Genomic DNA, 16,890 nt, shown 5'->3' with positions numbered 1-16,890 from the left:
TTACAGGCATAAATGTTTTCTCTGGGCTAAATGCTGCTTTGAGGGCATCCACAATGGGAGCATCTCCACTGACTCAGGAGCTTTGTATCTGAACCCATTTTTGAAGGGCTGTATTCTGCCACTCTCACTTACGTTCTCGAATTCCTTGCTCCAGTAGATGTTGACACTACTGAGTTTCAAAGCAGCAAAGTTTTTCATGAGAACTTGACCTGATGGACTGCTATTCAGCAAAGGATTGCCATCCAGTCTCTGAAGGACAAGCCTGAAGACTTGCGCTCAAAAAGTTTCTTTGTGGTCCTCGTCCCATATGAAAACTTTACTGCTGTTGGAGTCTTGCCTTCAAAGAGCTGCAGGCTGAGTGGGAATGTCCAGAAAGCAATTTCTTTTGTGAATAAATGCAAAGGATTTGCAACCTGTTTCCTTCAGAATAAAATCTAGAGCTTTCCAGAGATTCTCATGGCAAAACTCAAAAGACTGTTTTCAAAATAACAGTTAGGGCATTCACTCAGCAGATAAAACACCAGGGCACAATTCCCTTTTCCTGAACATGGACTGGAACTTTTTACAACCCAAACGGTAGTTTAGGCTTTAAAGTTTTTTCTCAGGAACAGCAAATATTTAATTAGTCATACCAACAGGGAACAGGAAACACCAAAGCAATTAACTCAAAGTTAGAGCTTGGACTTAGACGTTCTGCAGTCAGATTATTTGGGCTCTAGTCAGTGTGAATTCTTGCCACACAAAAAATGGGAAGATCAAAAAAACTCAGCAATAGCCCGGAATTCTTCTGTTATGAGACATGACAGCAGAGCAGGTCTTTGAAGTTGCCTCTCCCAATCCATGATGAGTTTTTAAGGGTTGGGTTTACTTTTTTTGGTTGTTTTTCTTGGTTGCCTTCATTCTGCCTAAATGAGGAAAAATGAGTTCTCAGAAAGATAGGGCACTGAATATTGCTTCCTGACTAGGTCAGGCTAAAAGATTCATTTTTGTTCATTTTGCAGTTTATCTTAAAATAACCTTGCCGAGCAAAGTGCTCTTTATTAACTTCAAGTCAAAACACACCAGTAATGATTCTACGTTTTTAGTGTAATTCCCTCTAATCATCCTAGCATAAAAACTCTGCTTGTTTTTATATCTGCTTTATACAATGCCACCAGTAATGAATGTTCTAGAATTGGAACATAATTTTGATTATCTGGCCATTACTTTTGATTTATGGAGCACAGAGACAGCTGGGTTTTTATAAGCTCGCCCTGCAGTACTGCAGATAACAAATGTAATGTAATAATCAAACTTCTGTAACATGGAACACAGAAGGGGTGGGCCCACAGATCTGTCTATCTGTATATACCCATACCACATCAACAAATTTTATCTTCAGTAGCAGGAGTATAAAAATAATTTGCACAATGCTACTATTCATTATTCATACCCAGAGCAAAATCTGTTGCTTGCAGAACCAGTATTTAGGCTCTGCAGGCGGGGGTGAACCACCTGAAGGTGGTTTCATGAAATTACATAAACGTATACCACCATGAGGTTTACGACTGTATTAGTGTTAAAAAAAAAGCCTCTTAAAAGAAATAAATTTTAGGAAATAGTAATCAATATAAGCCATTGTGAATGATGCAAAATCTAATTTTTTTTCTGGGTGCCACACAGGAAAATATGAATTCAACAAGAATGTTCCCCATTAGAAGGAAAAAAAAAAACCAACAGCCACTTCAAGGAAGAAGAGGGTGACCATTTAGTTCACTTACAGGTTGATCAAAGGTCTGAAAACAACAGCAAAAGCGCTGGTTACAGAAACTGAAAATGGGGAAGGGGAAACCAGAAACATTCTCTCAGGCTTGCCAAGAGAACTAGGAAAGTAGAATTTGTTAATGCAAACCAAAAGGGCTTTAAAATATACATACTAGGAGTGGGAAATGCAGCAAGCAACAACAGTAATTCATAAAGCAGAGAGCATTCCCTTCCTTAATAAGAGACAAACGGTCCCAAATACTTTCTAAAAATTAGTCTCTCACAAGGTGGGAGGAGGAGAAGAAAGATGGAAGCAATGAGAAAATAATGACCATCTCATCCAGGTAGTGGCTGATTGTAAAGGTGACAAGGGAACAGTGGGGAGGAATGAGATGAGACATGCAGGTGCCTATGAACTCCAGCTTTTGCGTTCCAGGGGTCATAATGTGGGTGGCTTTTGTGTGCTCAGGGAAGACAGGCAAGAGAGCTGCGACTACACTTAAATCCTCTGAGTGCCAACAGTTTATTACACACAGATGCATTCTCTACAGCCAGAGCTCCATGGAGAGCAGTTCAGAGAGCACATGCCCACCACCTCACCCTGATTGATCTTTCCAAAGAGCTCTACGGGGGTTGCAACTTCACATTGTCACCACATTAATGTATGCTCTCTGTGACAGAAAAATCAAAAGAGCAAATACGAAATCTGATTATAAGTAGCTACTGTATTACTGGCAATTGCTGCATTTTTAGATGTTCTAGTAATCCACAAAGGTTGCAGCGGAAAAAATACTAATTGAGGCACTAAAGTTTGAAAAGGAAGAGAAGTCTTCTTCCCAGCGATTACTATGTTGAGAATACATCCTCAAGTCTACAGCAAAACAACCAAACCAAAACAAGACTGACACCTTGATTCTCTGAGGCTGTAAACTGAAGAATATGTAAAGCCTGATTTGAGATTTGGCACTGTTCAGCTATGTAGGTAAACTGAGGGGGAAAATTGGGAAAGCTCAATGGTGGAATTACACCAGGAGCTCCAGAGAAGAGACATCTCCCAAGTTTTCCACTACACCAAAAAAGCTGTTCGGCCAGTACAGAAGCAGCAGGTTGGCTAGAGAGCGCCTTGCATTGATCGGTCGAAGGGTCCCTAACAAATGGGATGCTCTTTCTCTGTCTGTATGACGGAAGGCACCTTGAGTCCCTGTGGGAAGCGCTTAGCCTTTTTTTCTTAGCCATTCTTCTCCTCTTCTATTTCCCAGCTGGGCTTTGTGGCTGAAGTGAAAATTTTTCATTATTGCTGTGACATATATTAAGTAAAGGGCAACTATCCTATGCTTCTTTAGAGAAACTCCTAGGAAAGATCCTTGCCTACAGTAAGAATAAAAAGTAAAGCTTATGTAAAGAAATGTAAAGGAAATGAAAAAAAGTAAGGACATCATACAAATCTAGACCATCTCTGGCTGAATGAGGAAAACTGTGTATAAAATACACCATTGTGGATTAGGTATTAAGGCATTTGAGTGACTTTTCTGCATTTTATTTGAATAACTAATATCGACTGAGGTAAAAGCAGGGACTTTGCTTTCATATTCGTGATCCACAGAGATAACTCTGCCCAAACCATGCTACTTCTGTTAGAAGGAAGGCTCCTTACGAAGGTGGGAGTAGTTGTGTAAGGTAAGAATTGGCAGCGACTTACCTGAGACATCTTGAATGACTACAGACAGGTTGGAGAGACCTTTCTGGGGACGTGTGTCCCATCCCCTGTCAGAAGACATTTTCCCTTGTGTGTTAGGTGAACAGGACCATAGCAGAGTAGATATAAATGTTCTTCAGGGTAAGGAATTTGGTAGGGTTCCAAAAAATACTACATACCAAGAAACAGAACTCCAAAGAAGCAGACTTCATGTGGCTTTTAGCATCAGAGCAACTTTGCTACTTTGGCACCAGAAGAAAGTAAGTGGCTATTGAAAATATTTTTGTTCACAACTGAGAAACATCTTCTGTCTGCAAACGAGTGCATGACAGACACAAACATCTTCCATTTAAAATTTACATGAATTTATAAACATTTTATAAAGCAGAGTCAAGCAAGACAGACTAACTTGAAGCAAGGGGAAGAAGTCAGTGCTCATTGTCTGCCCTATCAAACTGATTTATGTGGGGTTTTTGTATTCGGAAAGATCACAGTGAGCTTTATAGCCAGCTTGTAACAGTGCTACAGCACAGCCGAGAGCACATCACCACCAGTAAATTACCAGGTGAGAACTCAAACATCTGTTGGTTTAACTACTTGGAGGAAGCATGGCAAGTATGTTTTAGACCGTTGTGGGATGAGTATTAACATCCTTCACCCATACTTCACAATCCCAGAGGAAACACAGGAAGCTAGATCCATCCGCGTGTAAGGCCTTATGTATCCATTAGGATGTTTATTCCCTTCTCCTCCTCATCTGCTTAGCCCCTGAAGTTCAGAAGGACATAGGCTATGAAGGACTATCCTTGAAAGGAAATACAAATTGTAGAAAGGCTGAGATGGGAAAGTTCCTAAGGCCATATTTCTTGCTAGTGACTTCCCTTGGATACAGTGTCTGGAAGGCAGAGATAATATAGATCACTGCCAAATCCCATTTCCAAAATAGGCTGCCAGAATTTCCCAAGACAACTGTAGGGTCTAAAGGTCAGCCATCCTCTTCCTCTCAATGCAGTCCTCTGATGGGGATTTAAGCATATATCATGGGTACAAAACCTGGTTGCACCTTTCTAGAGTAAGAACCAACTTGAAGCTTGATGAAAGAGGATCAGTTCAAACATTTTTTTTTCTTGTAAAAACATTTAAGACGCATAAAAATGATTTACCCTTTGTTCTGTTCAGTAGACCTAATGCTGACCTAATGCTAGGTTTGAGAACTATTGCTACAACTTCAAAGCAGCTGTAGATAGAGCTGGAAGATTGTCTGAGCAAGATAAAGCTCCTATTGCTGTGCAGAAGAGCTGAGTGCTCATAAAAGATGACCTCTGCTTCATTCTAACAAAAACATGTGCTATAGCCAGAACTGGAAATCTTTCACAAATCTTTCCCCCTCTCCGTATCTTTTAGCATTCAATGTCAATAGAATAAAATTCACCTAGCATTTCCAATAGGTTGGTTCCAAATAACAATAACAGAATTATTATGCTTAAAATACATTTTTGCATAAATTACAGAAAACAGAAATGTGCTAAAAGTGGCCTTTTGCTTATTTAACATGCATTTCCAGTTTATAAAAGTTTTCCTTACTTAACTACGAATAGCCAGATTTTCATTTTTATGTCCTGCTCTACATCTTTTTTCCCCACACTGATAATTAATATGGAAATAGCTTAAAGAAGCTGAAAAATCAGGGCTTTGTTACAGCATCAACCTATAGTTACGAAGGCACAAGCTAAAGAACAGCCAGGTATGCAGACACGGAAATGCTATATCCCAGTCTGAGGGGACTGCTACCTCTCAACTTTCACAGGCATCATCAGGAACAAGAGGAAAAAAGGAGACATGCTCATGAAAAGCACAGTGAAGAGGAGACACCTCACATGCAGTGTTTAATGCTCTCCAACTCAAGATTTCAGGATTTACCTCTGGAAGCCACAGACAAATTATGTAAATTACTGTTTGAGTGCTGACAAGGCACTGAAGTGGCACCATGCTGAAAAGCATCACCCACAGACTAACTCCCTGCCCACCGAGCCTTCCCAGCGCAGAAGGCTGCTACGCCAGTCCCAGCGCCCGGATCCCCTCCCGCTGCTCCAACTCTCTCAACAGACTGTGGAAATGTGGCCTTTCTGCTGAGTTTGAGCTGTTCACAATTAGGTCCTTAATGAGTGCAAATGTAGACATTAAACCTGAGCAGATTGTTGCAAATCAAAGAAGGCAGAACTGCTGTACTTACTATGTTTGCTTTGTTTGCAAATAAATCATCGTAACAGGCTAGAAACATGTTTAGTAATGACTAATCTCCTAATGGGACTTTTTGATAAAGCTCCATGACCCTAAGCGCCTCCTTGAAGGACACAATCTGATGTGCACTGAAGTTAACAGGGGCTTGTCTTTACTTCAGCGTAAGGAAGTCCAGGTGGCAGATGACTGCCAGGATCTGCAATTTATTTTATTTATGCAACCCGCAGCATAATCACGCAATCATTAAACTGTCAGTCTAGAAATGAGCCAAAAATGATGCAAGCTCTTATTTAGATAATGTACATTAAACCAAAGAGCTAGCCATCGATGTGGCATTGAAAATTTGGAATTCCCCGAAATGGCACAGATCACTCTGCTTTCAGCTGGGAACTTGCCTTCCAAATTTACGCCAAATTCTATATGCAGCTTATTTTCAGTCCAGCAGTACCAAATGCTAAAGAAGTGCACATAACTTCTCCTAAACTCAAATGCACTTTGTGTACTTTTATTTACTATAGTCAGGGCTGCCCAGCTAGGACAAAAAAAAATGCCAAACCAAGCACCAGATCCAAAATTAGCATTTTATTCAGAACGTTGGGGTCAGAGGTGTATCATTCATATTCTGGTACACAATACAGAGGCAAAGCTGTTCTCAGAAGTCTCTCCAGTTTGAAAGCTCCTTCCCCCTTCCCTCCCCGCCCCCAAAACATACTGTATATTTACTCGTGCCACCAGTATCAGGCCAACTCCCCTCCCCCCTCCCCCTTTTTTTGGTACAAATTATGTAAAACTTTTGTGCTAAGAACTTTTCTCCCTCCCCAAACCAAAAAAAATAATAAAAATAAAAATAAAAAAAATATTGAGTACTCTAACTACAGTTCAACAATTGAATCAATGTCACTTGTTTGCAACCTGTTTTGTAAATACTTTATCCATAACGAAAGATATAAACATGCAAAAACCTGAATCCATAGTCCAAATAATACATACACGTGTTCTGAAGTTTCTGCACTTCTCCACAGACTATGCCAATAAAACATTATGTACACATACCATTTTTTACAGTGAAGTGGGAAAAAATACTAGAAATTAAAAAAAGAAAAAAAAGAAAAGTGTACATGGATTAAGACCAAAATGTGTCTAACATTCTAGCATAAGAAAAAAAAAAAAAATCAATTCTGCTACAAACTGGTGATATGAAAACTCCCTTTATTTGCAACCAGCTGCATAAGTTTTAGAATTTTAGTGAAAAAAATCCCCTAACATCTAAAACTAGAAGTAATGTACATTGTTCCACCTCATGGTCTTCTCTCCCAGATAATAAAATTGTTCCATGAGGATTTTTTTTTGTTTATTTTTAACCTCCTTATTTTAATAAAAGCAATGCAATGTAACAAAAGCATGTTGAAGCATATTGTGTTTCACCTTACTCCTCCCCACCCCAACATATTTTGTCTCTTTAATGCATCATTTCATAAATCAGTACCATTAAAGCCTTAAACATAAAACTAATTCCGATCTGAAAAAGGTACAAAAAGGCACATAAAATCCCAGTGCTTCTGTACTGTAAAATTCAAGTGTAACTGAGCTCAATATTTTTTTTCCAAACAGCATTGGATCACTGATATTCCACGGAGCCCAAATTGGTTTGCAGCCTAAGCCAAAGCCTTCAGCAAGCACTTGTGCTAGTAGACTACAAAGTTAAAGCCTAGCTTCTGTATGCTTTTGGGGAATATCAGTTGAAATGTTTGTACTTGTCCAAAAACAAAGTTCACTTTGAAGTTCAGTCATCACCTCCACCATACATATCAGCAAGTTTCTTGAAACGTGGGCCCCAGTCATTTAGGTAGTCATAGTCTTGCTCACCACCACTACTTGAGGAGTTAAGAGAGCTCAAGGATCCAGCAGTGGAGCCGCTTCCTTCATAGTCAAAGACTAAGAGGGAGTCATATGGCGGGGCTGTAGGGTCATTGTCGGCTGCTTTAAGTCCCTGCAAGAAGGAGAGGGAGAAGAAAAGATAAAGTTCTGTATCTGAGAGAGAGGCAAAACATAACTGGAATATCGCAGTGCAGTTATCCATCAATCGCCACTTAAGAAAACCAAGATCTAGTTCTTCTGCAATCCAATTCAAAACAGGATTCAGGTTCTTGTAACTCCAGCAAGAACTTATTTCAATTCCTTTTAAAATGGCTAGGTTTCCAGCATTACAGCACTGGACATTTTGAACGTAGCTGCAAATACAGCTCTAACAAAACCTTAAAAGAACACCACAGCACTGGGACTGATGCTTATAAATACACAGTTTCAGAGCTACACAGCTCAGAACCTGCAGCATGAGCAATATGGGACTGGTTAAACAGACAGATGGGGAAGGAGAAATAGGCGTGTTTGCAAAGATTCACTTTAACAGCCGTCTCACATGGCCAATAACATAGCCACTGACTTTGCTGGCCTGCAGTCCATCTGCGTGTGCCAAAAGCCATATTTAGTTGTGTAAAATTCATGTACCTCTGTAGGCTGCTGTGAGAAAAAGATACAGTATATTGGCTTAAGGCTTATGTGCTTTGCCATAACCACCCATAGGATTCCACCTGCTCTTTAGAAAACACACACAATGACATCAAAACTAAATACATGATTATAACCATTTTTGTTTCCTCAAAGTATTCAAGTTATCAACATACAAATAGTGGGTCTTCAGCAATTTTAAATTTCTGCTCTCTAGAGCTGAATAACCCAAATTAAAACCAAAAGAAATTGAACAAGAGGAAAGTAGGGAAAGAACCACACTTCTTCCACAAAAAAGTTTCTTCCCTCCCTGTTTTCTTACACAGGTCCAAACCTAAACAGTAAGTTTAATTTTAGAATATGAGATAATTGCTCTGTGCTTATCCTGAGAAGATTTACAAGTTGAATATAAAAGGCTGAAGCCTGAAGTTAAAAGCCCTCTTGTGTGTTTTGGATTTTTCAACCTCACAGTTTCTTCCATGGGATTAGCAACGCTTTTTCCAATATCTTCCACTTTGAATAGGATCTACTCTGGCAGCCACTGACAAGGGATAATATATCTTCCAGAATTCTATAAGGCTGAGCTAAGATTTTAAATTGCTCACTGTTAATTTTAACCAGAGCTATTTGTGCTGTTTTTAATTTTTAATGTTTATTTATTTAAAGAATGGCTTTTATTATATTCCCAATTATTTGAAGGCTCGAATGTGCCTCCTTCAAATTATTTAACATATTCTGTTTTTAGAAAAGTATGTTTTACTCTCAATTGTGTGTAGTCTAAATGTGACATAATGGAAACAGATGTTGATTTTTCTTCTAGAAATACGTATATAGCTAAACCCATTAATTAAAGCATATGGCACTGATAAGGTAGAAGAGAATTCTGGTTCTTTATTGCCTATGTAAAAATCATTCAGAAGTGTGCAAAATGTCCCTAAAATAATTTTGCATATCAGTGGTGGAAAGGCCCAGCATATTTATCCAACTAATGACCTCTAATCAAGAACACATTTTGGACTTAAAATGATCATTTCATGTAGTACAACAACATCAACCAGTTTATTAATAGCGTGCATTAGAAGTGCAATTTTGAATTATCTGATAAGAATAATTGGTGATGCTTGTTATCTTTCTCTTTGGAGTTTTCCATCCTGATAGCCATAATAAGGACAAAAGATTTGAGATTCTGAAAGGGCAATTGCAAGTGTTGGAAGACTCCCCTTATGCAGTTTCAAAGCTGGAAACAGTTCTAAGGCTTTCTCTCAATTTCTGCTGCTGAAGCAGAAACACAACTTTACTTCTGAGGCAGTAACTGGGCTTATAGTATTTACATTTTCCCTTAAGACTGCTTGGAGTGACAGACACCCATGCTTTTTGAACACAGGTGACAGGGAAGGAGAATAAATACCACTTGAGCTTAAGGAGTGCTGAGGTATGAATCCCAGGTATCAGTGTGTAAAAGTAATTTAGAAAGACGGTTTGGAGAAGAAATGCTATTTCCCTGCAGTTCTGCCTAGTAACAGCCAGCCAACCATGGGATACTAATTTATTAAAAATCAGTGAACAAAACGTTTTCCTACATCACTGCAGAAATTCTGATACCTATCAGCCATCCATGGCAAGGCAGCAGGCAGCCTCTTTCCATCTTTTTTTCCAAAGGGGAAGTTGTTTTTTTTGCAATTTGCTACTGGTATCATGATAGCATTTAAAAAGAAAACTGGTTTTGAGTTACTGACTTACAGGATAGCATCTCACTAACAAATTCACTGTTTCAAAGGTTGTGCTTACTGTATAATCCATTTCATTCAGAGAATGTAGCTACAGGCCATGTTGTGGAGGTATTGACTCAACTGCACAGCCCAAGTTACGCTGACATTTGCACCTACCTTCTGGTTAAAAATTCCTCAGATTCATAGTGTAATGACTTAGTCTCTAACTCTTCAAACACCAACCAAATTTTGTGCTATATTTGTGTGGCAAGTTACTTATTAAAATGACAAATACTACATTTTTTTCACTTTCCCTTTGCTAAGCATATTCTCTGAACCTACCCAGTGCACTGCTCCACTTTGCTGTTGGGTTCTACAGTATGTCCAAAGCTGGAGTTACCGGATGTCAGCTTTGGCAGTAAAATTGGCTTATGAAGTTCCCTTTGGTTTCAGTATTACCACCTTTTTTGCTTATTATGCCATCCCTTTCAGCGGGTGGTACCACAACCTGCTGTATTGGCACAACTGAAAAGGCAACAAATGGCTGCCAAGAACTGCTTCTACTGATTTTGCTGCCATGGTATTGCCAATTGCTTCTGAAGAGATCTCTCAGTTTTTCCCAGATGTGTTCAAGAATCTCAGAGCAGCATAGTTGTTACAGTTATTTGGTTTACAGTTTCCTGATCTGAAAACCCGAAGTTTTTACTAGACAGAGAAGCTTACTCAACAACAGAATTGCTGGAGCACACACTTAGGACCAGGTGATCCTGCTGGGAGATAGCGAACTATGTCACGTTTCCTTGCATTTGCTATGCCACCAATGCGCAAGGAGCAGTCACAAGAGAGCCATGGCAATACAAAGGTCAGCTTGAGATCTAGGACACACTGAGCAGCAATCTCACTTTTTTCATCTTGCTCTTTTATATGTGTCATGGCAACTTTCACTAAGAAGGAGATGAGGGGCAGAAGAGGAGAAACTACAGTGCCTTGACTAAGGAACAATGGTAACCTTAAGTTACACTTTCCTTAGTATGTGTAGCATTCTCAATTTGTCTCTAATCAAGGGAAAGCAAACATCTCAAAACTTTGAACTAACATGAAACATTATAAAATCTTATGATTTTATTTTCATTAATCCTACTACTTAATCAGATTAATCATACTTTTGATGAGAGGGAAGAACAGAGCCCTATAGGAAAATATGAAAAATTGTTTAAATCTGGAATCTTTTTCTTACTTGACAAGAGAAAAGAGAAAAAAAATCGAGGGACCCTATTCTGCTTGGGGGTGCACTGTATCGATAACCATTTACTAAGAATGAATTGAGGGTACTCCATGTCCTCATGGGATGAGCCCTTTAGTTTGTAATTTAAATTTAATTTACCTCAGGCTATGTCCTCTATTGATTAGAAATATATTCTTAGCCACAATCTCTCCACCACAGTACAATTTGTTTAAGATTTCTAGGGACAGTATAGGTGTCTCCTGAAAACAGGGTTAACAAAGCTACCTCAAACAGGCCTAATTTATGCTGTCCTGCAAATCCTGACTATTTATTCTATGTTAATTATGTTCCACACTCTGCAGGTTATGTTTTAAAAGGCTCAAAATGGAAAACAAGGTCTACAGAGGATTCTTAATAACACATGACTCATTTCACTGACTTGTTTGTACACTGGACTGGAAGAAAAGGAGGTTTTTCCCTTCCCTCCTTAAATTAGAGATTCATCTATCCATTGAAACAGACAAAACAAGAAAGTCCCCAAGGTCATTTAGCTTATGCCTGCAAAACATATTTTGATTACAAGGCACCTCTGGAACCTTCTTATTTTATAAAGTTCATAACTCTGTATGTGTTATCTTAACTTTCTAAGAGTTATAAAAATATTTGAAGTTTTTATCATACTTGTAACTTGTTTTTCAACTAAGAAGTCATTACAACACTACAAAACACTCATACTTATTTATGTCTCTGAGTTAGCAGATTTAATACAACTGATGACAGCTACGTAAAGAAACAGACTACTGCCAAAAGGGAAGAAACACAATGACCCACTAGGTCTTTTTCACATTTTGTTTCTATGGCTCTGTAATAAAAGAAAGAATAAACCACCCCATGCTTGCTCAGTGATGGTAGCTACATCCTCCAATATCTAAAATCAATGACCTATAGTTCTTTTTTGACAAAAGTTGGGAGTAATTCAGAGGCTAATAGGAACAATGCTGGCTGTGCATCTGAGGTGCTGGTGAGCATTCAACAGACTAAATTCCCACACATGGGCTAGTATCCCAAAGGATCATGCTGATCAGCACCTCTGAGAATAGGGCCAAGTCCTTCAAAAGACCAGACTGGTCTCCAAAAGTGCTGCATCTTTTCCAACCAATGGGGTAATGCAGACTTTGCTACCGAGGTACTGAGGACTCAAAGGCAGCCTCTCCCTCCTCAGCTAGTGACTGGGCTAGTTTTGCAGGTGGTTTGGGTTAGGGCTGCCCAAGGGAAAAGTTACGGTATGACTTGTAGTTACAGTGGAAGACAGTTCTTTCCTCATTGATGTTGAAGCTGGATGCAAAGAGATAGAAACTTTGCCCTTTCTTATCTTGCTATGTTGTTTTCACAGCTCAGCATATCTGCTGTATGAAAAGCCCTACGAAAGGTCTGGTATGGGTTTTAACCAAGATGTTTCTTCCATTTACTCCAAGTAAAACTGAGAGGAACTTAAACAGTTTGTTTGGGTATAATCTTGCCAGGACTGCAGGTAAAATTCTCTGAAGAGAGTCTGAAAACCTGTGCAGCCTGAATGTTTATGCTCTAGACACTGATAATTTGGAAATTTAATGGTAATAGTGAGTACACTACTGTGAAAGACTGTTACACCCCCCCCCCCCCCCCCCCGACTTTTTAGAATCACATTTGCCATGGGAAGTTTTAACATAAAACACAAATTAAGATGAAACTGTTTTGGAGAAACAATCTTCATTTTGCTCAGACTTCTGACAAAAACAGACAGAGCATGGACAACCTCTGGGTGGCTACTGTCTGCTAGAGAGAGGGTTAGGTGGAATGCCCCATAGTATAATGATACATTGCTGTGAAATCCTAAGAAAGAAATACCTTATGAAAAAAAAAGCTAAATATATAATGCTTGAAACATAGAAACTACCTCATATAGTTCCTTTCAATCAGAGGATATAATTATTTCTGAGCTAACTTGCAGACAAGAAAATTGCCATGTTTTCTTTAATTTCAGAGTCAATGACGTTATTGACATTATTTTACTGTGTAAGAACAGCTGGGAGAAGCTTTCTCTTTTGGTGGATGGCAAGGGGAAGCATGAAGGGAAGTATTGATCTAATACAATAGACGACAGTAAGAAAATGACTCCATGCTTGTCTGTACTGCAATATAAACATAAAGACAGCACATACTGTTTCTACAGCTGCATGTGTACACATTGATGCTATAATCTTCAAGAGCAATAACCTACTGAAAAATAGTATTGCAAGAACAGATTGGTAAGTAATTAAAAATTGTAGGAGGCTGGCCAAACTCTGGCCCCTTTTTGGCTCTTCAGGAGAATCACACTCATTCCTTGTCTTGGCTCTGTAAGAGAGCTTGATAGCTGCTTTGAGGACAAGAAAAATCAGGGTATTGAGGATCATGGGTTCTTCCCGACCGCCTGCCAGGTGGGTAGTGTCTGGTCACAGCTGTGTGAAAATAGGATGGGAATCTCTGATTGTCTGGAAGAAGATGAGGAAGCACAAGGAAGTTCTTGTATGCATGCTGCCTTGGCCAACAATGTAGGCCTTTTATTGTCCCATGTCTCCACTATTCTCCAGAAACCGATTACAACTGTAATATTTAGAAGTGCAAGGCATTAAAAAATCCTCTTTGTTGAGACATCTCTTTCTAATACAACTCTTCCCCAAACCTGGAGTCTCTTAAAGTACAATGTCTTATAAGAATATTTGTATGTTTCCCGCTAGTCATCTCCCTGTAGGTTTTTTTACAATTGTATCACTGTATACTGTAAAAGGAGCAAACTCAATTTTCTGCAGCTTGCTAACACAAAAGACTTCAGTATATTAGCCTGACTTCTCTTTAAAGCAAACAAGAATAAACACGTTTGTAAAAACAGTTCTGCAATACTCTGCAATACTCGTCCAGCTCTAGCTGCCAAGTAAGATATGGGAAAATGAGAGAAAATAATTAACTACTACTATTCATCTACAGAATATAGCTTATTTTTAAGTAGTAATTTTTGGGTTAGTATTTGTTTTCCTATAACTAGCAAGTACAAGAAGCACATTCTATCTTAAGTACCACAAAACCAATGATTTAAGACTGACCAGTGATAGAAATAATGAAACAAATATCTGTAGGGGCATTTCTTTCAGAACTGTGAGTAATCTGGTATAGTCTGAATCTTACTTACATTTATCTTTATTAGATTGAAGAATCAAAGATAATGCAAAGACTTTTAAAGGTCTATGACAAGACAACTATTAAAAGCACTTACATAACATTTAATTTAGCTGCCCTGCTCACTAATCGTATTGGATGGAATTCTTTTGGTCTTATTGAAGGTACTGAATTTCCACTATTATCTGGATTCAAAGGGTAATGTACGAGGAAAATGAAAATGAACTTCCATTATTAAATTACTATGAACTAATAAATGAATTTAGGCTAAACTATAATTTTGTTAGTCTATTTATTACTTGGAACCCATAGAAAAATCCTGCTTGGAGATACTGTGGTTGCAGCTGATAACATATTATGAATGTAATTAATATAAACGTACAGAAGTTAATTGATATATCTTCCCCTTCTGTTTGAATGAGTTAATTAAATTTGTCTGCACTTTAAAAGAACCTATTTACTTCTATCTAGCAAGAGAATTTTAATTGTCTAAGTAAGTTTTAAAAAGTTATTATGTTCAAACATAACACCTACTCATGCAGAGTACAATAAACAAAAGATAAAAGCTTATCAGATCTTAGGAGAAAACTCTTTTTTCTCTCCTTTACCTCATTAATGAAGTCCCCAATGTCCCCAGGATGAGGAGCAGCTGATCTGACTGGGTACTGAGGTTCTGCATGGATTGGCCTTTCATCAAGACGTCTGATTCCAACAGGTTTGATGGCATCTGGTTCCACAGTGTCAGGCTGCTGGAGCTGGCTCAAGTCATAATCCTGCAAAATATGAAACAAAGACAGTACGTTAGGAGAATTTCAAACAATATCTGTCAGGAGGAAACATGAGGCGGACAAAAGGGAAAATGCAAAGTATCATTTCACCAGAAGTCGTATTTTCAGGATTGTAATGCTTACTGAGAATAAGTCAATAACATTGTTATTTGCATATCAACAGGACCTTATTTGATATACTCCCTGAATCTACCATTTTGATTCTATCCCATCAGATTTATAGAGCTTCTCGTAAGTTTTCCATTGAGAAGCAAGGATTTGAGTAGTGCTATTAAGAGACTAAACACTTTGCCTAGTAATGATGATTTACTGCATAGAGCAAAGATGCCAAATCCAACTCTTATTTTTCTAAGCAAATAAATGCCAGACATTCTCATTCTGAGAAAGAGGCAAGCGCACTGCTCTGCAGCATTTTATAATACCTTCAAAGAATGAATTTAAGACTCCTTGCTGATTTCATGTGGCTTCCATAATATGAAAGCCAAAGGGGGAAAAATGTCATAAGAAGTACAAAGCTCCTCAGATTTGGCCTTAATTCTAAGCACTTTTTAGAGATTACTCGTGGATCTGTTCATTAAGTACTTGATGCCGCAGTTTCAAACTCTGGCAGACTGATGCAGCTAGCATAGCACTCTGAATTCCAATAAGCAGTATGTATGTATATAAAAATTTTAATTAGATGAATGTTTATGCATTTAAGATAGATATGCCTGAATACTATTTGTACAGTGTGATGCGTTTCAGCATTGTCATTCACCTCACTGTTCTCATGTCTAGAAGGTAGTCATGCTCCAGGATGCCTCTGCACTAGGCACTGGTAAAAATGCAGAACAAAGAACCGGGCTTAAAGGCTTAAACTAAAGCCATTCACGAACTACCAGTAGACTGGGGTTCATGCCAACTCTACTGTATGCCAGATCCTGCCCCACAAATAATCCAAGCAGCTGAGGAGCATCCTAAATAAGCTGCTTTATCATCAGTCTCTATTTTGCAACAGTGGTGTTCTGGTAAAAATCTTATTTATAATCTCAACTTGCTGGAAGTCATCTGTGCAGACAATTACATTTTCATCGGTTCCTTACTGGCTCCTAAAGGAAGGAATGCAAGCATTTACTTCTGCTGTCACCTCACGGGATGTAGGTCCTTTTTGAGAGTATGACCTACTGTGACCCCAAACCCAGACTTTTCAACAGGACGTCTGTTGACAGCAGTGAAGGTAGTTTCTTGGGAGAGTTGTAACTATGAAATCCACTATACCTTCTAATTTGTTACTCGGGTCCTCAGCTGACTGCACACAAATATATAGTCAAAAAAGGTGGAACAGCTCCACTGAGATCTGAGAATGCAGTTTCATATCCTCTAATTAGATTACAAGTTCCTTGGGGCAGAGCTGTAACTTCTACCCTTCGGTTCTTCATGTACCAAACAGAATAATAAGTGATCTCCATGAAGCAGTATGAATTGGAGAAAAGTAAACAGAACAGAACTTTTTATCCTTTCCCTTTTTATTACATAAAATAAATCAAAATAGTTTAGAGACATGCTATCAGAAAATCCTATCAAACAGAGAAGAATGTACTGTTTAGAATTTATAAATATATAACACAAGAGTGCTTTTCATACCCACCCAAAAGATAAAGGTGGAAAACACCAACAGGGAGAAATGAAAAAGACTGGGTTTTTTATACTAAGCATTTCATTATGGAGGAATTCAAACAGGTATGGTTAAATAACAATGTATCAAAACCAGGAAAGCCTCTCTGGTCATTTCAGTTTAATAAAGAC

At 38.5% G+C, this 16,890-nt stretch overlaps 1 protein-coding gene across 1 annotated transcript in view; it reads right to left on the bottom strand.

Annotated features, from left to right (window-relative positions):
• Window positions 1-7,463: 7,463 nt before the first annotated feature.
• CDH2 (cadherin 2) overlaps window positions 7,464-16,890 on the bottom strand; it is a gene marked incomplete at both ends in the record, with an annotated part of 118,190 nt that continues 108,763 nt past the window's right edge. Inside the window, 2 exons of the mRNA XM_082327355.1 lie at window positions 7,464-7,670; window positions 14,926-15,090. Coding sequence (XP_082183481.1) covers window positions 7,464-7,670; window positions 14,926-15,090 — 372 coding nt within the window. The remainder of the gene's footprint in view (window positions 7,671-14,925; window positions 15,091-16,890) is intronic.

This window comes from Platalea leucorodia, assembly GCF_965183815.1.
Source record: "Platalea leucorodia genome assembly, chromosome: 1".
Lineage (NCBI taxonomy): Eukaryota > Metazoa > Chordata > Aves > Pelecaniformes > Threskiornithidae > Platalea > Platalea leucorodia.
Note: the sequence above shows the minus strand (reverse complement) of the source record. Positions and strands in the feature narration are given on the sequence as shown.